This window comes from Oryctolagus cuniculus, chromosome 17 (genome assembly GCF_964237555.1).
Source record: "Oryctolagus cuniculus chromosome 17, mOryCun1.1, whole genome shotgun sequence".
Lineage (NCBI taxonomy): Eukaryota > Metazoa > Chordata > Mammalia > Lagomorpha > Leporidae > Oryctolagus > Oryctolagus cuniculus.
The window spans coordinates 44603959-44631243 of NC_091448.1; the positions used below are offsets into that span (position 1 = coordinate 44603959).

The window sequence follows — 27285 nt, forward strand, 5'->3', positions numbered from 1 at the left end:
CACCTTCTCGGAGTACACGGTGGGGGCCCCACGGGGGCTGAGGACGAGCAGGCTGGGGCCGGCGTAAGTGTGCAGCAGGCTGGCGCCATAGCGCTGGCGCAGAGTGTGCAGCACGCTGGACTCATTGAGGTACACCAGCGAGGCCAGATCTTCCAGCCGGTCGCAGGAGGGAGCATTTGCCTGTGTGACAGGACCAGCAGGTGGGTAATGGAGACGCAGGGGCAGGGGTGCCCAGCCTGGCCCACCTCCGGCGGCCTGCTGCGAACCTTCTCTACGTCATCCTCGTCCACGTCCAATACAGTGCCATCGTGGTCCAGCTTCACACGCACCTTCCCCTCCGGCAGGCTGAGCTCCTCTGATCTGAGCTGAGTGGCTGCAGGGCAGGGACCTCAGCTGGGTACAGACCTGGGGAGCTTCGTGGTCCCACCTCCTCCCAGCAGCCACACTGTCAGCCTCTCCCTGCTCACCCCCAGCCCCGACCCGGCCCCGAGGCCAGAGTCCCAGGGAGCAGTGGCCCGGCCCCGAGACTCACCCAGCGAGAAGCCGTCCTTATGGGCCAGCCACACTTTCTCCGTCTCACACCAGGCCTCCTCGGCTGCGATCTGCTCTTCAGTCTTCGCCTGCCAGAGAGGGGGGCACAGAGTGAGACCCTGCTCTGGAAGAGCAGGAGAGAGGGGAAGGGCTGCAGGAGGAGCCACTGGGAGAGGCTGACAGGGAGGTGGCACACACGGAACGCGGGGACATCCGAGATGTCAGGGAAAGAGGCTGGGGGAGCCAGGAGGCGATGGTGGCTTCCGAGGAGCCCTGCAGACGGGAAAACGGGGCCCCCAGGGAGCAGGTGCCAGGGAGAGGGTAGGCCCCAGGAGAGCGAACATCCAGGCTCTGCCTCGAGCCACCTCTCTCTCCTGCCTGAGCCCAGGCCACAGCAACTGGGACTTGCCAGGCCCAGCTTCTCCCTTCCTGCAAACGACAGGGCCTGTTCACCAAGACCCAAGGGACAGCTGACTCCCTGGGGCTGTGGGATGAGAGGCAGGCCCTGAGTGCCCTGGCCTGCCCAGGAGCAGACGACAGCCTCCTGGATCCTCCTCCATGTCACGGTCAGCAGAGGGCCCAGGTCAGGAGGCGGCCGTCACACAGAGCTACACAAGGGCAGGAGGCAGCATGGCCAGATACACGGGCGAGGCAGCTGTCAAACACAGGCAAGGACTTGATGCCACACAGATGGGCACGGCGGGGTGGGTACAGGCACTGCCAGGTTGTAGGGCTATCAAACCCAGCACCCCTATAAGCAGGACACTCGAGCTGGGGAGAGCCGGTGCCAGCAGAGGCAGGACAAGAGAGGGCCCGCTTCCCACAGCCCATCAGCTCCCCTTGTTGTGTGTGGACAAAGCAGCAGAAGGTAACCAGTGCCCCACCCCGAGACCAGTGCTGCCCCATGCTCTCCGAGGGTCCCTGAGAGTCCCTCCCCACAGGCGTCCCTTCCTCAGTGAAGGTCAAGGCCAGGGCCCAGATGCTGCTTTCTGATGCTGACCCTGGGCGAGGCGAGGGGAGAAGGGGAGACAACACAACAAGTGTGCTCTGGGTCCCATTTCTTGGAGTCGAAAGAAACAGACCAAGGTTGCACTCCCAAGCTGGATTCCGACCTCCTGGCCACAGATAAATCCCTCTCGGGCTGGGCCTGCCCCGCCCACCCCTGGATGAGGGCTCCGCTACACCAGCGCCTCCCAGCCCTCTGCCTATCACGGGCCCCGGGAAAGCAGCCTTCAGCAATGTGGTCCCTGGGCAGCTGCCAACATTTTGGTTTGTTAAATAAGAACATGCTGCATTCAAAGAAATGCAGCTTCATTTGAAAAACCAGTACAGTGCTCTTTCAGAGTGTGTGACTGGGGATGCTCTTGTGGCCATGTGTTTGGGGCTCACAAACAAGGTGACATCACAGAACCACAGCCCGGTAACTAACTCCACGAGAGGGAATCCAAACGTGGGATTCTCACACTGGCCAGGAGGTGGAGACAGAGACTATCTCATCCTCAGGCCTGGGCTGGGGATGAGGCAGGGACTTGGCCTCAACCTGGGGCTCCAGCGGCTGAGAACCAGGTACACAGAGGCCCACTTGAACAGGGACGCTCCAGAAGGCCTTCCAGGGCGGGGTGGGGGGGTGGGGGTGGGCGCCAGACACAAGGAGGGAGCCTGCAGAGGAAGGAGGCCTTACACTCCAGCACGAGGCCCGGGCGCAGATGCCAGCCCAGGCACAGGCCAGGGCCGGTGGGCGGTCACCAGAAGAAGCAGAGGGCTCTGGAGTGGGCCGGGAGCACCCTACCTGGCTGTGGGCGGGAGAGGCAGCCTCAGGGTCCAGCTACCAGCAGCAAAAAGAGAGAGAGAGAGAAAGAGAGAGAGAAGAGGGGTGAAGACAAGCACACCGCTGGTTGTCCCCTTCAGCCAGCGCCGGGGGTGTTCAGTGCCAGGACTGAGAGCTGGCCGAGAGGAGAGGAGAGGAGAGGCCAGAGCAGGGAGGTGAAGAGGCTCTTGTGAGCACCCAGCCTCTCAGGAGAGGCTCCTGCATGCCATTCACTCCGGCCAGGGCTGGAGTCGGCTCCTCTGCCTCTAGCCCGGCTCTTCCGGGCTGGCCATGCTGTCCATTCTGAACCAGGCTCGTTTTCCCTCTACCCATCAGGCCCCTTGGGAGCCTCCTGCTTTAGCTCCAGGGCACTTCTCAGCATAGCTCTCCCACAGTCACCAAACATCGGCACAGAGCTGTCCCTGGCCACCAAACACCTGCCCAAGGGTGCCACTCCACCCCGGCACCACTCACAGCCAAAGGCCACCAGCAGCCCAAGTCCAGGACCCCTCCCTCAAAGCCCCACTGCACCCTGCACCACCCCCAGGAGGCACTCTGACCCCACAGCCAGCGGAGGTTATCATGTGGAGCCGGCTGCCAACTGCCCAAGAGCCGAGGGACCGCAAGCAGCCCGATGGCCAGCCCTGGCCTCCTGGTCGCCACCTGCGCCCTCCAAGGCCTTTGGGAGGCAGAGGGGGATCCAGCCAGGCCTTGAAGCTTGTAATAGGTCCCACATGAGCCCTGAGGGCCTGGGCAACAAACACGGGGTGCATCAGCTCCCTGCCTCGCAGCCCACCAGGCCCTGGCACCAAGACTTGCCCTTGAGGTATGAGAGCAGGGCCAGAGAAGGAGCCTGGATCCCCAAGCAAGAGGGCTCTGTTTCCCCTGTGTGCAGGGCTGGGGGCTCTCTGGAAGGAGACCCTCCACAGACACAGGCCAAGTGAGGGGCCCAGGGATCGCCATGAGCCTCCCCCCACAGTCAGGCTTTCCTGCACACACGCACACACAGCCCAGCCACCAGCCTCCAGAGAGGAGGGCCGGGGACTGAGAACACACACACGACAGGTGCATTACAGAAGCTGTGAAGATCCTCTCAAGCCGCCGGTGGGCCTCCTCGGCGGGGGTCAGCAGGGCCTCTGGGGCAGCTTCCGCCTAAAGGTCAAACCACCATGAGTCCCGGCGCAGGGAGCAGGGGGCTCAGCGTGCTGGGATCGCAGCCCAGGAGGTCACTGAGACCCAGTGCCAGAGCGGGGAGCAAGCCAGGTGGTGAGGAACGAGGAACGGGGCCTGGGAGTCTGTCCTAACCACCTTGAGTGCCAAACGGCCTGGTTTTCCCCCTCACCCTTCTCACTCCTGCCCCAGGCCCAGGCGACAGTGGCTGGGTTCCAGCTCATGACATGTCTCAGTCCCCAACTCCAGTGCAAGGAGGAGGGACAGGGGAGCCAGAGGGGGCTGGCAGCCGGTCCAGGGACAGACACGCAACACTCCCTGGCTACCTGCAGGTTCTCCTAGGGGCTGACCGCTGGCTCCCGCCCTGCCTCTTCCCGGGTGCCCACTGTGAGCCAGGAGGGCTGGGGGAAGCTGCAGTGTTGAAGATGGGGCACCAGGAGGACCCCAGGAACTCTGGGGCTCAGGAGGGGCCGCCAGGGGCTGGGCTTGCAGCACCAGGCATGTGGTTTCTAATCTTTGCAGCAACCCTTCAAAACAAGTACTGCCCTCAGTTACAACTCCAAAATCCTCACAGCAGCCCCCAAACAAAGCATTTTCTCTTAACTATTTTGGAGGCAAAAGCTGTTTTTCCTCTGTTCCCACGCAGTGTGCATTTGCATAGGTTTTGCTTTAGAGACACGAATGTGTTTGTTACAGGTTGCTGCTCGCTGCGCACGCTATGACACTCTATATTACATCAGTCACTAACTTCCAAAGTACTTCTAGCCCCAAGGGCTTCAGAGAAGACCCTGCTGAGGTCCCACAGGGGCGAGTAGCTGGGGACGTGGGCCCAGGCCATGCAGCAGGAACCAACACCATTGGCTTTCTACCTCAGCACTGATCTGCTAAGACTCTGATCCTCAGCTTGGGCTCTGGGGCCTTGTGCTGCCACCGTGTGGCTGGGGACCAGGCCCTGAATCCCATGGCAAGTGTCACAGGCCAGCAGCATGCTGGTTAGCAGTTCCCATGGCACCCCAGGAGCTGGCACTCAGGTAAGGGAAGCCATGCAGCCCCAGCCGATGCCACACGGCATGAGCCAACCTCTCCGTCATGCGGGATTTGCGGCAGAGGCTTGGAGGGAGGTGCCTGGCCCTCAAGCGAGGTGTGTGGGGGGTGTCACACGGGAGGTTAGTGGCACACTCGAGTACCTCCTGCTGGATGCCAGGGGCCGGTGACTTGGGCTGCGCCTCTCCGGGGAGGTTCGACTTCGGGGCTGAGTCTGCCGGCGGCACCGGGGAGCCCGGCTCCTGGCTGGGAGGATTCTCCCCCTTCCCAGGAGACTGCTTGCTGCGGGGTTTGTGGTCCTTGCCTTTGCCCCGAGACATCAGGCTCCGCAGGCCCACGGAGAGCTCATCCTTGGCAGTCTCCTTCTTTGCTTCAGACTTGGACGGGGCCGGGGGAGGGGGAGGGGGAGGCGGTGGCGGCGGCGGCGACTTGGGGCCAGGGGCTGTCTTCTCTCCCTTCTTGCCTCGAGCTGGGTGCTCAGGGGACTTGACCCCTCTGCCCGGAGGCTCCTTGGCACTCCCGGGCTCCTCGCCGGGCAGCACCTTGCTCACCACCTTCCTCACTGCATTCGCCACCCGCTTCCGGGACAGGCCCTGCGCCTCCTCACCTGGGCCCTCTGCTGAGGCAGCCCCCGGCCCGTTCATGGCAAGGGCCGCTGTGGGGCTCTTAGTTCTCTGGGGAGTCTCGGAGGGCCCCGGGCTGGTCGGGGGCTGAGGACTCTTAGCTGCGCCTGTGCCGTCCTTGGAGCTGCCCTCTGGCTAAGGTCACACAGATACAGGGAGACATTAGCATCTGAGCCCACAGCCCTGCCCGCCCCACGCGTGGAGGAAGTCGCAGGGCAGGGCCTCTTTCATCACCCACCAGACAACACACAGAGCTAAGAGTTTACCCCAGAGGCTGCTTTGCGCCTTCTAGCTGAAGGTGCACAACCAGGTAGTCGCCACCTGCTGTCTATCCCCAGGCTCAGCACGGGACTGTGCGATGCCAGCACAGAGTGTCCAGGGCCCGTGAGGCAACCCAGATCACTGGCGTGATGTCAGCGTGGCAAGCAAGCTCCCTTCTCGGCAAGCCCACTCTCTTGAAGCCCAAACACAGCCCAGGTCATGGGGAGAGGGCAGACAGCCCATTCCCATGGCTCCGGGGCTTCCTGCCTGCACGCGCCCTGCTCTCCCCATCGTTCGCTCCGACAGTCAGATCTGGAGCCTGCCCATCAGAAGAAAGCAGCGGTCAGGTAGCGCCTCCTGGCCCCGAGACACCCCCAGCTTCCCCCTAGCTCCTGGGCTCTGCCTCTGTGTCCTCCCCTCACCTACACTCTCACAAGCAGCAGAGACCCGGGCTGATGGGCCAGGAAGCGCCCACCGCAGCCTCCTGTCTCAGCCAGGCTCTTTGCAGTGCTCCCCCTGCAAACCTCTCGAGCATTTAGGGCCCTACAGATGGAACGACGGGCAGCAGAAGAGGCAGCTGCAGCCCATGGCTCCCCTCTGCCCTAGAGTGGGGCTCCAGGCTCAGCCAGCCTCTCGGTGTGTGGGCACGCAGGAGCTTGGAGCCACTCCACCTGCTGCCCTTCCTTCCCCGACACGCTGCCAGGGACGGTCCCCAGGGATGGCCACGGGGGAGGCCAGGCTGGCGAATGGCAGGGCAGGTTTCCAGCCATGTAGCCTGAGGGGCACTAGGTCACCCTGGGGCTCCTCGCTAGCCAGGCAGCAGTGACCTGCCACTCACTGAGGGGCGTTGCTAGGGCACAGCCAGCATGCCTGGGCACCAGGCTCCATGGAGGGAGACTGCTCACGCCTGTTTGGATCTGGGAGAGGTCGCCCCATCCCCTGAGCAGAGCTGAGTCCAGGGGAGGCCTCACAGTGCCTCTTCCTGGACCTCTGGCCACGCGTTCTCACTGGCACGCCAGGGCAATGCAGAGCCGGCCGCTGTCCCCTCCTTCCTCCCATTCCCCCAGTGAGGATGATGACAGTGACAGTAGCTGGTGGCACTTACACACAGCACCTAATACGTGCCACTCTTCCAGGCACTTTGTACATCATTGCCACATAGCGCACTCATCCCTCCCCAGCGTGTCTCAGACTTGGCCTTTGCCATCTCAGGCCCTGCAGGACTGTGTACACACGAGAAGGAGGCCACGGTGCCTGACCAATCAAATTATCCAAGGAAGCGGGAGTGGGGTGGGGGGACTGCAACAGGCACCTTGTGGGGCTCAGAAGCGCCGATCTGTTTTGTGACCCGGCCCTGCCTCAGAGCCCTGGGCACGGCCAGCCCCTACACCAGTGGCAGTTCTCCAACTACACACTTCTAGACTCGGCTATCCAGGAACTAGATCTCCTCATTTGCCTTAAAAGTCCAGCTTTAGTCAAGGCCCACTCCTGAGCGCAGTGACAGCTGCAGGCTGCTCCAGGTCACGGGCACCGAGCAGCTGACGGGGTCCTGGAAGGGAGGGTGGCAGCTGCAGGGAGATCCTCCGTGCCCTTGTCTTACGCCACCAGGGCAGGCTGAAGAGTCCCAGCAGCTGTCACTCAGCCCGCAAAGGGCTCAGGAACCACAACTAAGGGTGGGCAACCGCAGAGGGTCCCCAGAGCACCTTCACACGCCCCAGGCCGGTACTGCCACGCTGCACTTGCTGCCCCTGTACTGGTGTTCCTTCCAGCCACGCCACATCGGGAGAGCCCCTGGCAGGTGAGCCTGGGGCTGGTGGGGACAGGGGTGAGCCCACCGCACCAGGACAGGGAGACACACACACACACACACACACACAGTCTCGGAGAACCACTTACAGCCCCTTCCTCCTTGCCAAGGGGGCCAGGCTTTGGCAGAATCTTGTCCTCCTCTTTAACCTGGGGGAGCAGACGACAAAGGAGTCACTGGCAGGTCAGGGCTGGCAGACAGCACTCGAGGGGCAGGGAGAAAACACACAAGGGGCCTTGGCTTCCTGAAGAGGAAGAGCTCCCAAGTCTTCAGTGGCTACGGGACCGGGGCAAGAGCTGGTCCACCCTGGACTAGATCTGTCCACAGAGACTTCAAGGATGGAGTCTCTGCGGGGGTGAAAGCCCCATCCCCTGGCCCCCGTGACCTGGCACCTCGCCCACTGGGGTTGTCTCAGGAGGCCCAGCCACTAGCGAAATTATGGCAGGAAGAAAGATCCAGCTAGTTCAATCATGCTACACTACAGGTCGTTCATAGCTCAAACAGAGCGTATGGGAAATGAAACAGAAAGACCTTTATCTTAGTGCAAAAAAAAAAAAAAAAAAATCTGAAACCCATGCATATGAGGGGTCCTGAAAGAGTTCATGAAAAATGCGTTCTTTTAATAAGCCCAGCATGGGTGCCCTCTGGGCCCGCAGACGTTGGCGTAGAGGGGACAGGTGGCCCCCATCAGGCTGGCACTGGCCTGGCCCTGCTTCCAGGCCCCATGTGGGTTTCCCTTGCTGGGAGCCTGAGAGGCCCAGCTCCCCGCTCCCGCCCACAGCTGAGCTCTGGCTGGAGGCAGGAAGTGGGGCACCAGCGGCATTCAGGAGGCCCGTGGAACTGCCAACCACACAGTGCAGGGAGGAAACCCCAGCGGGGGGCGGGCTGTGGAAGGAGAGACGCCTGGGGCCCCAAGCTGGCCATCCAGAGTCAGAGGGAGGAACCGAGTCAGGGAAGTAGCAGACCCCGTAACTTGTCAGGAAAAGGGTCCCATGACGACGTAGGGGCTCTCAGGGGTCTTCAGCTCCCCCCAGCTCAGAGGGCCCTCCTCTTCCCCTCACCAGCATCTCTGCCCCCAAAGCACTGGCAGTCCTGGGGGGCTTTATTTCTATTCTTGAAGAATAGAAATAAATGGGGTGGGGTTCCCACCCCATTGTCAGCAGGCCTTTCTCTCCTGGTGTGATGGAGTAGGCACAGGAGAAATCTTGGATTCCTAAAGGAGAAGATCTTTGGAAACATCCAGAATCATTTCCATTATCCACCTGGGGGATTCTCTATTTTTAACCAGGGTCCATGGGAAATTCTGAGCTCCAATTACCAGTGCCTGGGGCACTGGCCAGCAAGGGGCTGGGCTGCTTTGCCCATCAGCTCAGCTTCTGTCACCGCCATGGTAAATATTCACCAGATAGGACTGCAGCAGACAAGGGGAACAGAGGGACTGGCGGGATGACAGGGGAGGTCTGCACCGGCTGTCCCCGCCGGGGCCACCCATGGGGGTTCACAACATGCGTTAGCTCCAGACACACAGGTTAGAGGAAGAGCAATTCACAAGCCACACAGACGCACTCGCTGCGGCATGGGCTGGGAACGGCCCAGATTCAAGTCCAATCCATGTCCTTCAGTCTCCAAACGGGACCCCAAATGTCCGGTCCTTGCGAGGCACTGGGGCAAACCCCAGCTACCCCCCAAAGTGTCTGGGACAACAGGCCCAGCTCTGAGCTCAGCTCTGGATTTAGCCTCAGGCTGACTCACCGGCCCCTCCCCTGCCCCATGGGCTCTGGGGGGTTGGAGCTCAGGGCCTGGCCGGGGACTGTGCACAGGCACAGGGGCCCGCCCAGGGCTGCTGCAGCCTGGGTCACCCTCTGGACCCAGCGGGCAGCTGGCTTGACTGCCCTGGTCCCTTCTCCCCTGCCCACCTCAGATCCAGACTCTTCTGCTAGAGGCCTCAGGGCCAAGTGGTTCCTAGCAGCCCCTCCAGAGCAGCCCGCAATCCGGGGAGTGAGTCAGAGCAGCCTGGCGGGCAGGAGGGGTGTGCAGGGTGAGCCTGCAGGGGCATCAGAGGGACAAAAGGCGGCTCAGGTTACTGTGGTGGCGCTCGGGGAGGAGCATGCGTGACTCAGCGTGGGAGCCCATGAGGGCAGAGGAGTGAGTTCACCAGCCCCCATTCTCCAGCACCCCCAAGCACACACACAGGCCCCATCCATCTCCAGCCCAAAGCTCCCCCGCCCACGAGCCCGTCTCCTGCCGCAGCCACATCATGCCAGACGCGGGGAAAACATAAAGACTCTGAAATCCAACTTTCCTTTTGCTCCCAGAAGGCGAACCTTGACGAGAAGGCCATGGCGCCAAAGGTAGCCTGGCACCCTGGGCCAGAGAAGGAACGGGGGGACAGGGTCTCTCAGGAACTCGGGGTCTTCCTAAAGGCCAGGACCTGCTGAGACAGACACTGAGGTGACAAGGAGAAAGGTGGGAAGGAACGGAGAAGGCAAGGTTACAGGAGGGGCAGAGAGAAGAAGGAGGGCACAGAGCACAGAGCTTCCTGCCTGCCCTTGGAGGCCATGCACCCCTGAATAAGCCCCGTGACCTCTCTGGGCCTCTCTGGGCTGGACCAGTCCAGAAAACAGTGGAAGTCCTTTCCAGGCACGGCCCCCGGGCACGCTGTGGGCAGAGGCACATGGGCCCTCCACACAAGAACCAGGGAGTGGGGCTGCAGGCCAGGAGCAGAGCTGAGGACTGCTCCCCTCACCCAGCAGCTCTGCTGTCCACCGGCAGCCCAGTCACCTGCCAGGGCCAGAGGCCTGGGGAAGAGCAAAGCTGTCCCACATGGGCCTCCTGACCCCCAGCAAGGGGACTCTGCCTCTGTCCATGGAGAGGCCTTGGCCTTAAATTCAGTGGAAATGAAGAACTGGTTCATTTAAAAAGTGTTCGGTGGGGCTGGCGCTGTGGCTTAGTGGGTAGAGCTACCACCTGCAGTGCCATCAGCCCATATGGGCGCTGGTTCGAGTCCCAACTGCTCCACTTCCAATCCAGCTCTCCGCTATAGCCTGGGAAATCAGTAGAAGATGGCCCAAGTCCTTGGGCCCCTGCACCCACATGGGAGACCCGGAAGAAGCTCCTGGCTCCTGGCTTTGGATCAGTGCAGCTCCAGCCGCTGTGGCCAATTGAGGAGTGAACCAAAGGATGGAAGACCTCTCTCTCTCTGCTTTTCCTTCACTGTGTATAACTTTGACTTTCAAACAAAATAAATAAATCTTTTAAAAACAAGTGTTTGGTTTTTTTTTTTTCTTTTTTCTTTTCAAACACAGAGAGAGCAAGCATTCCCATCCACTGGTTCACTTCCTAAATGCAAGTGACATCCAGAGTGGAGCTGAGGCTAAAGCTGGGAGCCAGAAACTCAATCCAGGTCTCCAAAGTGGGTGGTGAGAACCCAGTCATTTGAGCCACCACTGCTGCCTCCCATGAGCTGGGTTAATGGAATCCAGGCTCTTCGAAGTGGAAAACAGGCATCTTTCTTCTTCTTTTTGTTTTAAAGATTTATGTATTGTTTGAAAGAGTTGGAGAGAGAGAGAGATTGATCTTCCATCTACTGCTTTACTCCCCAGACAGCTGCAATGGCTAGGATTGGGCCAGGCTGAAGCCAGGAGCCAGGAGCTTCTTCCAGGTCTCCCACATGGGTAGCAGGGGCCCAAACACTTGGGCTGTCCCCCACTGCTCTTCCGGACCATTATCAAGGAGGTGGATCAGAAGTGGAGCAGCTGGGACACAAACCGGTGCCCACATGGGATGCCAGAATTGTAGGCAGCTTGACCTGCTACGCCACGGCATGGCCCCAGGACACAAATGGTCACTCTTGGTTCATTCTTCTAACTGCTCATAATGGATTTATAGTTTAGAAATTTGATGATTTTTGTTTCCAATGAAGTTTTTAAAGGTTTATTTATTTTATTTTAAAGTGTTACCAAAAAAGAGGAATAGACAGAGAGAGAGAGCTCTTCCATCTGCTGGTTCATTCCCCAGATGGCCAAAACAGGACCAGGCCAGGCAGAAGCCAGGAGCCAGGAGTTTCTTCCAGGTCCCCAAGCAGTTGGGCCATCTTCCACTGCTCTCCCAGGCAAATCAGCAGGCAGCTGGATCGGAAGTAGAGCAGGAACCCTTTCCAGCCAATGCTTTCAGGCATCCTGGGTGGCCTTGAGAAAAGCTCTTCTTATTCCACTGTTAAAGAGGATTCCCTTCCTCTGCTCTTTTAAACACGGGGTGTGACTGGGTTAACTATGTTTATTTGGGGGGGAAAAACAAAAAAGGAAGTGGAACAGGCAAGACTCAAGCCAGTGCCCACCTGAGATGCCGGGTCACAAACGCTGGCTCCTCGATCAGTTATTTTTAATTTGCCTTGTTGACTTCCGTTTCATTATTCAGTCTGCCAGTGATGTTACGTTTGTTAAAGGAAGCGCCAGCGCTGCAGTGTAGTGGGTGAAGCCACCGCCTGTGACTCATCCCATATGAGCGCTATTTCAAGTCCCAGCTGCTCCACTTCTGATCCAGCTCCCTGCTAATGCTTCTGGGAAAGCAGCAGAGGATAGCCCAAGTGCTTGGGCCTCTGCCACCCGTGTGGAAGACCTGGATGGAGTTCCAGACTCTTGGCTTCAGCCTGGTCCAGCCCTTGGTATTATGGTCATCGGGGGAGTGAACCTGTAGATAGCAGATCTCTGTCTCTGTCTCTGTTTCTCCCTCTAACTCTGCCTTTCAAACAAAGAAACCTTTTTTTTTTTTTTTTTTTTTTTTTTTAAAGTGCTGCATGAACGCATTTGCTCTGTGATCTCTTGCTCAGCTTTCTGACTGTGCAGGAAGGACGCTGGCCACCCACAGCTGCCCTGCTCTTCTGCGTCAGGCGCCCCGCACCAGCACCACTCTCAGTACGAATTTGGGCTTCTCCCCAGAGCAAATTCTCTCTGCAGCTTCTGTGTAGAACCGCCCGGATATTTTCCTTCTCTTCCTTATCACTAGATTTTAACCAAGATTTGCTGAGGATCAAGAGCAAGCTATCAGGGCCGGTGTCACGGCTCAGTGGGTTAAGCTGCTGCCTGCGTCGCCAGCATCTTATATCAGAGTCCTGGTTTGAGTCTCAGCTGCTCCACTTCCCACCCAGCTCCCTGCTAATGCACTCTGGGTGGCAGCAGCTCAAGCACTTGGGCCCCTGCCACCTACGAAGGAGACCTGGATGGAATTCCAGGCTCCTGGCTTCTACATGGCCCAGCCCTGGCCATTGTGGCCATTTGGGGAGTGAACCAGCAGATCAAAGAGTCTCTCTCTGTCACTCGGCCTTGTGTGACTACTTTAAAATTTACTTTATACGAGTGAAGTTGAACTTCTTTTCATTGGATAATTGTTTATAGCCCTTGCCTATCTTCCCAATGGACTACAGTCTTTTTACTTTTTAATTGTTAAACTCCTTATTTAGTGGAGCCATTAAGCCTTTGATTATAATGTAAATTAAAAGTGTTATATCTGCCCCCCACCCCACCCCGGGCCCCCGCAGTGGGTTAAAGCCCTGGCCTGGAGCGCCAACATCCGACATCCAGTATAGATGCTGGTTCTAGTCCTAGCTGCTCCTCTTCCAATCCAGCTCTCTGCTGTGGCCTGGGAAGGCAGTGGAAGATGGCACAAGCCCCCTGTACCCTCCTGGGAGACCCGGAAGAAGCTCCTGGCTCCTGACTTCAGATTGGCTCAGCTCTGGCCATTGCGGCCATTTGGAGAGTGAACCAGCAGATGGAAGACTTCTCTCTCTGTCTCTACCTCTCCCTGTAACTGTTTTTTTCAAATAAATAAAAATAAATCTTTAAAAAAAATTATCCCCAAAAATTTTAAAAATAAATTTTTAAAAAGTTGAAAACAAAAGAAAAAGAGCAAGCCATCTTTACCCAATACACTACAGGGAAGAGCTCCCAAGATGGCAGCCATGTCTCTGCTACAGCCAACCCCAGCACTGGGGACTAATGGTCTGTGCAGCCGAGGGCCCAGGGCCACAGCCTCTCCTCCCTGCCAGTGTCCACTCCAGAGAGTCCAGCCATTTCCAACAACTGTAATTACTGAAGCTAGAATGCTTACAACAAGCCGGGCCCGGACATGGTACTTAATGCTGATTTTCTAGATAACATCTTACAAGGATCCCAAGCCATGGGAACTATTACTATTCCCATTTTACCGCTGAGGGGAAAAGATTCAGGAAGGAAAGAAGTCACAGAGCTACTGAGTAGTGGAACTAGGGTTTGAGCCCAAGCTGGTCACCCCAGGGCCTGTGCAGCAAAACGACTGGCCCATGGTTCCTGGTGGGCTAAGCAAGCAGGCACCCTGGGGATGGAGTCATCTCTAGTGGCCACACCTGCACGGCACACTTGACCAGTGCCAAGGCTCAGTGGGAGGGGTCGAGTCAAGCCAGGGCTGACGGTGTGGTGCCTACAAGTGGGCAACTTCCCAAATGGGGTTTCTGGACTTGCAAAGGGAGACCCTGCCACGATCATGGGCCGTGCTGAGGCTCTGAGCACCTCCTCCCTCGGTGGCACCGCCGCCCCCTTCCCTTGAGAGGAAGGAAGAGCAACCACCACTCGGGGAATACTAGGGAGAGCAGCCACGGGGAGAGGCCCTCCCCACTTGTCTCCTCATCTAATCCTCCCGCTTCCCGGGTTCAGAAGCCGAGACGGTTGGCTGCACGGCGAGTGCCAGAGCAGGGGTCCTCTGCACAGTCCTCCCGTTCCCAGCTGGTCTCTCCTCGCAGCTGCAAACTGTGGACAGCAAGCCTGCCGCGGCCAGATCCCTGAGGGTGCACTACAAAGCGGGTGTAATCTCTAAATTTAGCAACAATAGATAGCAAACTCAATGCCGCGGGTCTAGAGGGAGGGCAAGGACACTTTCAAAGTGCTTAGCAGCTCTCTGCAGGATCAACGATAGCCACAAAATGCAGCATCCTCCGGTGTGGCCATCCCAGCCTCAGGAATGGGCCTCTGATGCGTGCACTTGAAGAAAGAAAGAAAAATACCTGCAAACCCAGGCAAAGATTTTTTTTATGGGTGTATCTAGATGATAGCTCCAAACTGGACAGAACCCAAATGCCTAGAATTGGGGAACAGTTAGGTAAACCACGGTACATCAGCTCAACACTTGTTATACAAACTCATGGACAATGCAACCATATGGAAAATTCCACATCAAATGACATCATCAGAAAGACTGGAATCTAAACGGTATGCAAATGGTGCTCATAATAATCTTGTAAATTGTGTGAATTAGACACAATGGAGACAGTTGGCATCCATTTTGTTATGTGTTTGTTACTTACTGCTTATTTTTATTGTAAAGATTGCTAAATAGTCAATAAAAGAAGAAATCGCCAAGGAAGTAATAGCTGGAAGCATTTTGTTAGCAAAGAGGAAAAGCCCAGGAACCAGGCTGCGGACCGTGTACCCCGTCTCTGTCATCCCCAAAGCACCCACCAGGGCCAACTTCCCTCCTTAACCTTCCTCTGGGCCCCTCAGAGGACAACACCCCGACAGGCCGCCCCTTAGGCAGGGACACGTGCAGAGAGGCCCAAGTGCTCACACTTGCATGCTGTGAACCCAAGAGGAGCAGGTAATTCTGAGAAGGCCCTGGGAAAGCTCAGCCTCTCCCTCTGCCACCGCTCCTCTCCTCGGCTTCTCCTCTCCCCACTCTCTTCTTTCCCATTCTAGGCCCAGGGGGCAGCTCCCAGGGAGCCTTTTCCCTGTGCAGCCCAGCTTGGGGCCAGCTGTCTCAGCTATGGGGGGCGGGGGGGGCAGGGAGGAACAGTCACAGTGGCCAGTCACAGCAGCTCTTTTCTGAGCACTTACCACGGCGCGAGGTTGAACCTGCCACTTGCACTCTCCCCTTTGGGCCTTGCAACGTCCCTGACTCCTGCTCACAGGTGAGCAAAAGACGGCTCTGGAGGGCTAGTGACTCACCCGGGCCCGCAGCCGCGGGTGGCAGATCCAGGATTCACGCCCTGGCCTGCCCTCCAGCCAGAACCTCCAAGGCCCACCTTAAGGGACGGAGGCCAGCCCTGCCCCCATCCACCTGCACTGCTGTTCTTCCACGGCTGGGGTTGCCAGGCCACAGCTCCCCTCCACCCCTGACCTGATGTGCTGCACAGACAGGAAGGGGAGCGCTGCAGGGAGTGGCCAGTGGAGGAAGGAGCAGAGTTTGGCATGGTCACCCCAGCCCCACGGTCCAGCCCCCAGCCAGGGCCCTCCCCGCCCCAGGGCGGAACAGAAAGCAGTGAGTGCCTGCTGTCACTGCCGGTCTGCCCGGAGGAAGCAGGTGCACTGGGACGGCTTCCTGCTGCCATTGCAGTTACAGAAGGGCCCGGGTTTCCTCCAACGGCCAGGCCTGCCGGAGGCCCCTCTTCCTTGGGGACCCTCACCACCCCACTGTAGGGCTCCCTGCCATCCGCCTGGCCATCGTAGTGCAGAGCCCTGAATCTGTGACCTGTCCGGTGCCAGTGGCCTGGAAACTGGGGTGGGTGGGGCGTGAAGCCAGCTAGGAAGCACCCACCTCTCAGGGCGAGAGCTCTCTGCCCAGCCACTCTGCCCTCAGGCACCTTGGCACTGGAGCCAGTTTTAGGGCCAGGGTGGGGCAATCCCTGGGCACAGGGGAGACACAGACACTCACATCTTGGGCTCCTGATGCACCTCCGCTCCAAGCCAGCCTGCACTCTGCCAAGTGCTGACACAACTGAAAACCTTACCCTTGGTGGCCGGGAGGGGTTGGGGGGAGGGTGTGGAATGATCTGGGAGGCAGCTATGTCTCTCTTCACTTTCTTTTTAAAGGAACTTACTTCTCCGGAGTAATCGCTACTGAAAAAGAGACTCACGGACAGCCAGGGCAGCCCCGGGTGCCATCTGTGTCCCATCCGAGTGCCCCACGCACAGCAACGGAGGAGGCCATGCTGGGGCAGTGAGCTAGGACCCTCCTGTCTCAAGCCCGTCTCCCCTGTCTGGCAAGAGGAAGAGGGGGTGGGGACACTAACAGCAGCAACACAACCCAGGGACAAGACTTCCCAGGGCCCGGGGGTGCTGGGCTGCAGGCTTGGGAAGAAAACGGTGTTCCAAGAAATGAAGGCCTCCCAGGCACTACAGCCTATAAGGCAGGGGAGCGGGTGCCACCCAGGAAACCCAGGTGTACAAGGCAGTGCCCCCTCCCAAGCTCCTCAAGTTATGTATCAGGCACAGGAGACCCAGGACCCGCCTCCTCCTCTGAGGGGCTTGGAGGGGCTGGGTACTCCCCTTCCCACCAAGAGGCTCCCGGAGGAGCCCCAAGCAGCCCCACCCCTTCCTCCCTACCCACTCCAGCCACATCTGGGGTAAAAAAACACAAAGGCCCCTCCTTCCCTAAATCAGGAAACAGCATGAGCAGGGGACATTTCCGGGGTGGGGGTCAGAGGGACACTCACCCGCATGGCCTGGCTCAGAGCAGCCCAGAGCAAGGAGTCTCCTCTTGCTGCTGCTCCGTTAGAGCTCAAAATAGCTCGGCCAGCCGCAGCCCCGCCCCGGGCACCGCCCTCGCCGAGGCCCCTCCCGCTGCCAGAGCGGCAGGACCCCGGCAGGAGCCGGTGCAGAGCGCCAGCGCCTGGAGGAGAGCGGCGGGGACCAGGTACGCAGGGTGGAGAGGGGGACACAGAGTGTGTGTGTGGGGGGGGGGGGGCTGGCAGGGAGGAGTAGGCTCTTGCAGTAAGGGCACGGGGTGGGGGCAGGCGGTGTGGGAGGGTCAGGGAAAGGGACAAGGGGGGTGGACTTTTCTACTGACACACACCCAAACTCCCCGACAGCTGGGCTGATATGGTCCCTAAAAATAGCAGGGGAATTTGAGACCAGCAGCCCCCGGCCCCACAGGCCAAGACAGAGACAAGCGTGGCGGACGCACACACCCCAGCACACATGAACACTCCATCGCTGCCCGGCGTTCTTGGGAACACATAAATCACAGGCCTGCTCCAGCCATCTGATTACTGTGGCAGAGGCCGAGACGGCCCCTAACGTCACATCCAGTACAACACACAGGGGCCCCTCCACACTGTGCCCAAACCGCAGCCACAGAGCAGGGTCCCGTGGAGTCCAGCGGGAGCGCAGCCCACACACTCTGTCAGAGGCCACTGTCCCCGCCTCGCTGTCGTAAGCACACAGTGATCATGCAGAGAATCAACTGCCCCCTCTCCCCCCAGCACACCAGCCAGGCACTGTGCGGACACGGAGGGCGGGGTGGGTGGGCCGCAGCCCTGCAGACAGAAGCCAGTGAGCATCGGCTGCCAGTGAAGAGCCAGCGCTCATCTTGGAGACACCTCCTGGCCTGGCCTGCCGTTAGCACCATGGACACCCAGGCCGGGGCTGGGAACCCCGGGCAGGCTGGAAAAAACAGCTGGGAGCAGGATGGGAAGGAGCCAAAAGACAGGACCTGCAAGAATCGGAAGCTGTCAGCACCACAGGAGAAGGAAGGAACCTGTCACTGCCTCCCTCGAGGAAAAGAAAAAGGGTGGGGTGGGGCGGAGCTAGGAAGCCCTGGGGCCGAGCTCGCTTGTGTCCAGGCTGGCAGGGACCCTGGGCTCCTGGGCCCTGGCCAGCTCTAAGAACCAGTGCGTCCTGAATGCGTACTACTTTTTCCAGGAAAAGACGGGTCAGCACTGCCCGAGAGAACCGAAGCCAGCTCCCCTCCCACCCCACACTGTGGACCCGGCGCTCGAGCCTCCGCCTTCCCAGAGCAGATGACCTGGCCCCACCGGGCTGTGGGCGGTGGCGCAGGTCTCCGCATCCCCACGGCCTTCTCAGCGTAAAGGTGCCAACTGCAGCAGCTCACTGGAACCCTGAGGGACTTGAAAACAGTGACGGCACAGGTGCTTGTCCCAGCGCTTAGGACCCCTCGGCGTGACCACATCCCCTGTCAGAGTCCCTGGGTTCATGGCCTGGCTCCGCTCCCAATTCCAGCTTCCTGCTGTGCACCCCAGGAAGCAGCCGGGATCTGCTCACCCTGTCACCCACGTGGGTTGATTTCCAGGCTCCTGGCTTCGTTCTGGCTCAGCTCTGATTATTGCAGGCATCTGGGGAATGAACCAGCAAGTGGAAGATCTCTTTCCCTCTCTCTGTCCCTCTCCCTTTCAAATAAAATAAATCTTAAAAATAATAATACAGGAATTAGTCCATGCAAAGCTCTAAGAATAGTGCCAGTATGTTGGTTTTCCATAAAATGTTAACAGTTCGTATCCATCTGGATCATTAGGAGGACAGGAGAGGCATCGTTGTCACAATTTCCAGGTACCTGAAGCCCATCCCCTTAAAGACAGTATTTTCTATTGTAAGTAGTCTTCTAAGTTCTACTACTTTGACAATCATGAACATAATAACAAGCATTTTGTATACTCTTTATTTTTTAAGTGAAACACTCTGAATTCATCTGAAGGACTTCAAACTCTGGGTGTGCCTTCTCGCACCTAACCCACTTCCCCTCCATCCTGCGCTGAAGCGCTTGCCCCCACCTGCTGCCCCCGTGACGCCTCCCAGCAGCCTGTGCCCTGCCCCACTGACACCCCACGCCTCTCTCAAAGGGCACCAGCCCCGTCCGAGGCACCACAGTCACCCCGACACCTCACACGTCCCCATATATGGAAGGCCTGACACCCTTTGTGGCCGTTTATCTGCTTTTTGGTTTCTGGCCCCACGCCGTCGGGCCGTCAGCTGTCACTCTGTCACTCCACCTGTCGGCACGCCTGTCCCGTTTCCTTCTAGCATGCTATTTCTGCCACAGGCTGGAGAGCCCGACAGCCAGGTCTGCTCCAAGAGCGGCCGAGGCAGAAGGAGCGGGAGCTCCGCGAGCTTGCAGGTCTTCCTGCACACAGAGGGCCTGTTTCCCAGGAAGACTCCGTGTCCTCTACTGTAGCTGCCTGCGGGCTTCCCAGGCCCATGGCCACCCACCCAGCCGTGCCCAGGAAGGGGACTTGTGGGTGACCAAGGCATCGCTCTATCTGCAGTCTACTGGTTTCTTAGTAACCACATGCCTACCCTCGACGCCTTGCTTTTTCATTTAAAAAATTTTTTTTTTTTTTTAATTTGGAAGGCAGAGACAGAGACAGATAGACACACACAGATCTTTCATTTACTAGCTCACTCCTGAAGTGCCTGCAATGGCCAGGCCTGGGTTAGCCCTAAGCCAGGAGCTCCACCTGGTTTCCAGGTAGATGGCAGGGACCCAAGTCCTTGAGCCATCACCTGCTGCCTCCCAGGGTGCACATGAGTAGGAAGCTGGAATCGGAAGCAGGGCTGGGACTTGAACCCAGCATCCGCACCAGATGCCTGCCACCACGCCTCGTCTCCATTGGATGACTGAACCTTGTCCATTCTGTCTCTGAGAGGTTGGGCATTACCAACGGAGAGCATTTCAATCCAGTTTCATGTCCCCTAACACAGAGCGCAGGGCTTGTGTTCAGAGAACCTGGGCCCCTGCAGCCCACTCCCCTCACACCTGGCCACAAGCAGCCCCTCTGCTGCTCAGGGCATGGTCCATGCTTCAGGAAGCCCAAGCCCTGGCTCCGGGGCCATGAGGGCACTCCCACAGCCAGCTCAGCCCCCCAACCCCCCAGCCTCTCTGCCTGCCTGCACCGAGGCCATCAGCTACAAGCCAGCTGCCCCCCAGGCCAGGTCCTCCCTCCTTTCTTTCCAGCACCGGCTCTGAAACCCAGGGCCCACCTGGAGCTCTTGTGCAAATAGCACAGCCTTGACAGCCACGCACGCCAGGGTCTGGGTCCCAGCTGGGCCTCCTTCTCGCTGTCAGACCTAGGGGAAATTTACTGACTTCTTAGAGTTTCCACTTCTTTTCTTTTTTGCTTTGCAGTATGACACCTTCCTTTTGGGGTTGTGAGAATAGAAAAGATAGTACATGGGGGCTGGCATTGTGGCATAGCTGGTAAAGCTGCCGCCTGCAACACCGGCATCCCAGGTGGGCTCTGGTTCGAGTCCCAGCTGCTCCTCTTCCAATCCAGCTCCCTGCTAATGCACCTGGGAAAGCAGTAGAGGATGCCCCAAGTCCCTGGGCCCCTACACCCATGTGGGAGACCCAGAAGAAGCTCCTGGCTCCTGACTTCCGCCTGGCATAGCCCTGGCCATTGCTGCCATTTGGGGAGTGAAACAGCAGATGAAAGATACCTCTCTCTGTCTTTGCCGCTCCTTCTCTCTCTCTGTGACTCTACCTTTCAAATAAATAAACCTTTTTTTTTTAAAAAATGACCACAAAGTGCAAAAGCAGTGATGCTGGCAACTCGGATGTGCCAAGGAGAAGCCATAAGGTGCTTCCTTTAAGTCAAAAGGTGAAATATGGTAAACTGAGAGAGCTCAGAGACCACACTCACATAACTCTTGTTACAGTTATTGCTATAAGCACTCTATTTCATATTGTTGTTCCTCTTAGTATGCCTAACTTATTTTCACATAGCTTTATTTTATTTTTTGTTGAGAGACAAAGAGAGAACTACCATTCTCTGACTCACTCCCCAAACACCCGCAATGGCCAGGACTGCGCTAGGCTGAAGTTTGGAGCCAGGAACTCAATCCATGTCTCATGTGAGCGCCAGGGACCCAACCACTTGAGCCACCACCTGCTCCCTCCCAGGGTGTGTGTTAGCGGGAAGTTGGAACTGGGTCTAGGACTCAAACCCAGACACTCCGATAGGAGATGCAGGTATCCCAACCGGCCAAACACCTGCTCCACTGTGTCTAATTTACAAATTAAATGTGATCACAGGTGTGTATGTATAGGAAAAAACATCGTGTGCGTAGAGTTTGTCCTTACCCACAGCTTCAGACATCCACTGGGGGTCTGAGTGGCTGTACTACTCTGTCTATGCAAAAGCACTGTGTGTAGTCACGTAAAACTACAAGAAAGTGCGCATACACAGTCATGTGGCCTCTCACCCAGCCCTAGAGCTGAGTGCGCTGAGTCTGGCTGTACATGTGCCCTCACCACCCCCTCCCCGAGGTGACTGACTTGTGTCACATGTTCAAGCCTGGCCCGGGAGGGCAGGGGCCATCTCCTGCTTCCTTTGCACCCTATCCCATTGCCGGCACTGGGCACTCAATGGGTAGTCAACCCAAATCCACTGGATTTCAACAACCGATCTGAACGGGTGCAAGCAGAATTATCTAGGTGGAACAGAATGGGGAGCAAGAGGACACCCACGGCGGCAACAGCCTCAACTGCTCTGCCCCCACAGCAAGCTGGCGGAGCAGCAGAGCGGCTAAGCTACGCTGGGAGCTGACCAGGCAGCAAGCTCAGAAGGACCGAGGAAGTGCTGTGTAATGCCCCAAAGTGGACGCTGTGGGGCGCACCACGCTTGCCTGCTCTTTGGTCTCCCCGCACTGGACCGCTTGCTTCCTGGGGCTGCGATCCGTTTCCCGCACCCACCCAGCACCGGGCCCAGCCGGTACATGCTTGAGCCGTGAGTGAGTGAAACGACATGGAGGAGACACAGTCCCTGGTCCCAACACACACACAGGGGCAGCAGAGGGCACAGGAGCAACAAGAACTGCGCACTAGAACTCAGGCGAGCCAGCGCTGGGGGTGGGGACAGCGTGGCGGGGCCGGTGCAGAGCGGAGATCTGGCCTGATTACAGACGGGAGGCCAGATCAGCTGCTCATGGCCAGCGTGGAGTAAGGCCGAGAAAGCAGGCACAAGGGGTGCGGCCGTCACAGGTGGCGGGACACTAAGCTTGCACGAAGGGTAGGCCGTGACCCCCAGCCTCCCTCTGCTCTTCCTGAAATCAGCTCACTGAATTGAGGGTGGTGCCGGGCGCTACAGGGTCCCTGAACACAAGACTCAGGTGGTCATTTGTCTCCTCCATGGACAGCATCCTGGTGTCCAGGTTGCTCGAGGGGTCTCCCAGGAACCCCAGGCCCGGAGCAAGAAGGCATTTCCACCAGACGGACGGGGGCCTGCTCTGCCATCACTAACATTCCCAGAACACGCTAAATTGCTGACCAAAGGATGGCCACGAGCAGCACAGACCAACTGTCTTCAAAAACTGTTACCCTTAACCCCTCTAGGAGCCCAGGAATTAAGCAATGGCTGCTGGGTCCCAGGCTCTGTGCTTTGCAACAAACACCTATGTTGTTCCCGGCCCTGGTGCTGTGACCAGCTTGTGCATGTCAGCAGGTTGGCTCAATTTAAGGGTTCTACAGCAATTCTTCTAACCAGTTTTGGAGAGCTCCATAACAGACACAGCTAGAAAAGCAATGAGACAGGCCAGCGCCGCGGCTCACTAGGCTAATTCTCCACCTTGTGGCGCTGGCACACCGGGTTCTAGTCCCAGTCGGGGCGACGGATTCTGTCCCGGTTGCCCCTCTTCCAGGCCAGCCCTCTGCTGTGGCCAGGGAGTGCAGTGGAGGATGGCCCAGGTGCTTGGGCCCTGCACCCATGGGAGACCAGGAGAAGCACCTGGCTCCTGCCATCGGATCAGTGCGGTGCGCCGGCCGCAGCGGCCATTGGAGGATGAACCAACGGCAAAGGAAGACCTTTCTCTCTGTCTCTCTCTCTCTCACTGTCCACTCTGCCTATCAAAAAAAAAGGCAATGAGACCCAAAGCTGGAGAGGCAGGCGGACCCGGGGTGCTTCTGCTGCCTACGAGCTGGTCCTGCACCCTCATGTGATGGTGCCGGCCAACAGGAGGAACCCACTCCAGGCTCCCCGGTTCATGGGGGCAGGGGACACAATCAGCAGCAAGAACACGCTTTGGGATTGCTGAAATCCAGTCATACTTCTCTTCCCATATGATTTATCTCAGCCTAGAAGATGAGCTGAGAGACAGGAAAGGCCTGGGGCCTGGTCTCTCTGAAACTTCCGAGTAAAAAAAGAAAAAGAAAAGAAAAGAAACTTCCGAGTAAAGCTGAGCCACAGCCAGTTCTACCCCGTGGAGCTTTCTGTCACTTGCAGCTGGAAGAGTCGGGAGTGGTCCACGGACAGAGAGGCCACGTCCTGGGCAGTAACTGAGGCAGCACCGGGCTCCCTGTCTTCCTCCCAAAGCCCTGAGCGGTAGGTGCCGGAAACAGGACCTGTGGCTGGGGAAGCAGAGGTTAACATGGCTCAGAGTGTAACCGGCAGGGTCCAGACCCCAGGCCCGCTGCTCCTATCCCCTATCCCCAACTGGGAGACAGAGGGAGTCGCGGCAGGTGTCAGGAGGGCATGATGCTGCTGACCCAACAGGGGGACAAGAAGGAGACCACACAGACCACCAAAAGTCAAAATGACGGCCAAAGGGAAGTGGGTGATGACGGGAGAGTCTGCTGGGCTCAGCGGCTGCTGGGGGGACGAGGAGTGGGGGGAGTGGGGCTTTGGAAGAGGAAGCAAAGACCTGAGGCTTCGATCCACCATGCAGAACAGGGAGGCTGAAGCAGAAGCAAGGGGTAGTTTGGAAAACACTGAGAATAAAGTTCTATTCAATATCTTAACAGAAAATGCTCCTCCAACCCACCGGTCCCTTGTGGTGCCCGTAAATCAAAACGCCTTTAAAAAAAAATGCCGCCTTGCGGCGCTGGCACACCAGGTTCTAGTCCCGGTCAGGGCACCGGATTCTGTCCCGGTTGCCCCTCTTCCAGGCCAGCTCTCTGCTATGGCCTGGGAGTGCAGTGGAGGATGGCCCAAGTGCTTGGGCCTTGCACCCCATGGGAGACCAGGAGAAGCACCTGGCTCCTGCCATCGGATCAGCGCGGTGCGCCGGCCGCATCGCGCCGGCCGTGGCGGCCATTGGAGGGTGAACCAACGGCAAAAGGAAGACCTTTCTCTCTGTTTCTCTCACTGTCTACTCTGCCTGTCAAAAATAAAAATTAAAAAAAAAAAAAATGGCTATGGACATGATCTCCCTGCATGGGTGCTAACTGCAGGATACTCGCACTACAAGGTATGGGCTGTCCCTAAGTGAACCGTGCACCTAGAGAGGTTGGGGTGAGTCCTGTTTCAAGCCCTCAGTCCTCAGCAATGCGGTGGGCGCCACCAGGGGTCCCATGACCTCTGCAGAGGCTCCTCGGCCAGCCAGTCCACCTGTCCGCCAAGAAAAGGCCAGGGCCAGGGGCCTCCCCTTTCCTGGGGGAATCAGCCTTAATTCCCATGTGTGTAATGAAATGTCTTCTCTTCTATGGAATCAGTGTCAGCAGAAAGTGACTGGCATTCCATGTGGCACCAATCTTTACGTTTTTTTGAGATTGTACTTGGTAGCGATGACCAGTGGATCCTGAAGTGGGAGAGCAAAGCCTTGGGAAGAAACCTGGAGTGGCCAAAGGCGCACGCCCAGGGCTGGGTCCAGATGCTCATCACCCTCCCAAAGATGTAGGGCTGGGGGGAGACGCGGCCCCTCCCAGACCCATACCACGGCCCTCGGCCCGGCCTGGGGTGTGGGCGGGGCCAGACCGGCACATGCGCCTGGAGCCCCGGGATGCGCCACCCTGTAGTGCTGCTAATGCCCGGCAGAGGGCGACCGCGCACTTCTCGTGGAACCGCCGAGGCCGCGGATTTCACCTCCGCCAGGCGGACCTCCGGGCCCCGCCCCCAGGAGGCGTCCCCAGGGAGCTGCAGGCCCGAGGGGCTGCGGCCACAAGATGGCCTCCCGGCTCACTGGGGAGGGATATGGCACGAGGAGGCGGGGATGGGTTGGACATGCACTTTGTTCCCAGCACCGCCCTGTCCACAGAGCCTGGGCATTCAGTAAATGCTATTGATGGGGTCAAATGAATGAACGAATACATGGAGCCTGCGGGAGGCCCTGGGCCTGTGATGTGGGCAGGGAACCAGGACGAGCCATCAGGAGGGCTGGTGGGCACGAGCTGGCTGCAGATCACTGCCTGAGGAGTGACCACTGCAGCGTTGGGGCTCAGGCACTAGCAGCCCCTCGGTCCCCCAGCTCCTGCCCAGGCATGGCCCCAGGTCTGCTCCGAGCTTGGCGCCACATCACCCCATCTTGCGGGCACCTTGAGGTGACCTAGGAGACTAGGTCACGGGGCACTGGAGGCCGCAGGGACCCCCATGGGGGTGGCTCCACTGGGCCTGCTGCTCCCTGGCACGGGGCCGCAGGGGTTTTCCTCACAGCCCCGGGGATTTCCAAACTGCCCCCACACAAGCAGCTGCCCCAGGGCCCAGCTCCGGGAAGCAGCGTGGAGGGCGGGCGGCGGACCGGGGCCCTCGGCGCCCCTGCGCCAAATCTCACTTCTGAGTCCAGCAAATACCGCGACAGGAAGAACTGCTCTCTCTTTCACGCAGAAGGAACATGGGAAACCAGGGGCCGGTCAGAGGCATGGCTTGAGGCGAAAGATGAGCGAGCCCCCCCACAGGAGGGCCGGCGGCCCCTGGGGCTCCCCTCACCCTGCAGGGGCTCCTTCCACTCCGGACATTCAATTGAGGCCTGAAGACCCTTGCGTTCACCTCTGGAGGCTCCACGTGCGCTTGTTTCTAGAACCATCTTAAGTAAAGAGACAACACAAAGCCAGTCTCCACAGAAGCAGGGAGGAGGGGGAGCGCGCACCGCTGCCCCCGCCAGATCGGCCCGGGCGTGCGGGCACCTGCGTGCCGGGCGAGGAGCAGGAGGCAGGCACTGCCCGGCTGGGGGTGGCACACAGCCAGGGGCCTGCCGGCCCTGGGGCTGCAGGATTCCAGAGCTGGTGAAGCAGAGAGACCGCGGGCCCGGGCAAACCTTCCTTCCCCACAGAAAGGGGAGAGCGGGGCCCGGTGCCCAGCCTGGCCAGGCCTCTGCAGGGGCAGCCCCTGTCCCCGCCTGGGGCCTGTCCTGCTGCACTCCGCAGTAGCGTGGCTGCTGGCCGTGTGTGGCTATCGAAAGTGAAGCTACAACAGTAGTGACATTAAAGTACAACTGAGAATTCTGTTCCTGAGGGATTGAGACACCACCGGGAACTTTCCATCCCCGAGTCCTGGTGCCGGTCCTGGCTCTGCTCCCCATTCCAGCTTTCTGCTGACCCTGCAACACAGTGGTGACGGAGCTAGCAGCTGAGCCCCTGCCACCCTCGGGGGAGACCTGGAGGGAGCTCCTGGCCCCTGGCTTCAGCCTGGCCCAGCCCTGGCCACTGCGGCCATATGGAGAGTGATCTAGTAGATGGAAGATCTCTCTCTCTCTCTCTCTGCCTTTCAGATAAACAAAAATTAAAAACAAGAATGAAAATTCAGTTCCGCAGGGGCACCAGCCACACTCGAAGCGGGTGGCTACAGCATATGTCCATCCGGCCGTGCGTGCCCCTGGACCACACTGCCAAAGCCTCCTTCAGGCGATGCCCCACCCCCTGCTGGGCCCTCCGCACACCCCACCCCAGAGTGTGGTCGGCCCCCCTACCTCCCTACCCCCCTGCATCCTGCCTTATGCCCTAGACCTCAAAAAGCAGCAGAGGAGGGGGGCTGTGGTCACAATTTCCCACCCAGCCTGCGAGCCGAAGCCAGATGCCACGGGGCTGAAAAGGCAGGGCTGAACGGGAGGCTGCCCCCACCCCGGGCAGCCCAGGGCTGGGAGAAAGCCCCTCAGTGCCGTACAATCGCCCCTTGTTCCTGCACTCTCTGGGCCACGCCTGGGTAAGACATCTGGAATGTGGTGGCCTGAGGGCTTCCCCGTCCCCCGCAGCAGCACCCATTTGATGTCTGCGCCCCCAGAGAGAGAAGCCCCAATGCATCACTGAACTCTCAAGGGCAAGTAAGGCCACAGGGGCCTTGTTGGGGGCAGCCTTGCCAGGAACTCTGCCACGGGGCACAGGACTCCTCCCTGCATGTGCGCTGGGTGAGCCAAGCGAGGAAGAGGAGTGGGGGACTGGTGGAATGGACGCTGGCATGCGTGGCCTGCAGGCTCGCCCAGATAAGCGCCAACAGCCTGGATCCACAGGAGAACAAGGACCAGAGCACGGATCTGCCCACTGCCACAGCGATCACAGAGGCTCCGCCTGAGAGGTTCCACTCCGGGGGTTACAAGTCCAAGTGGGAGAGTCCGGGCAACATGCAGAGTCAGGAACTGGCCGTC

The 27285-nt window shown here is 58.8% G+C and overlaps 1 protein-coding gene and 1 long non-coding RNA gene across 18 annotated transcripts in view; one reads left to right on the plus strand and one right to left on the minus strand.

Moving 5' to 3' along the window:
* MYO18A (myosin XVIIIA) overlaps window positions 1–27285 on the minus strand; it is a 96510-nt gene that overhangs the window by 42533 nt on the left and 26692 nt on the right. For 10 of the 17 annotated variants that reach the window (XM_051825390.2, XM_051825381.2, XM_051825389.2 and 7 more), the window contains exons 3-6: window positions 2213–2356; window positions 533–620; window positions 267–373; window positions 4–180 (exon numbers count right to left, since the gene is read on the minus strand). In XM_051825390.2, coding sequence (XP_051681350.2) covers window positions 4–180; window positions 267–373; window positions 533–620; window positions 2213–2356 — 516 coding nt within the window. Of the gene's footprint in view, window positions 1–3; window positions 181–266; window positions 374–532; window positions 621–2212; window positions 2357–3412; window positions 3491–4695; window positions 5311–7332; window positions 7392–9544; window positions 9675–16700; window positions 16788–27285 lie in introns of those variants that run through there. The other 7 variants (XM_051825394.2, XM_051825393.2, XM_051825385.2 and 4 more) reach the window with 4 other exon arrangements.
* Window positions 16772–18424, plus strand: LOC138846176 (uncharacterized). Its single transcript, XR_011383615.1, has 2 exons — window positions 16772–16900; window positions 17908–18424. It is a non-coding gene; the product is annotated as an uncharacterized lncRNA (long non-coding RNA).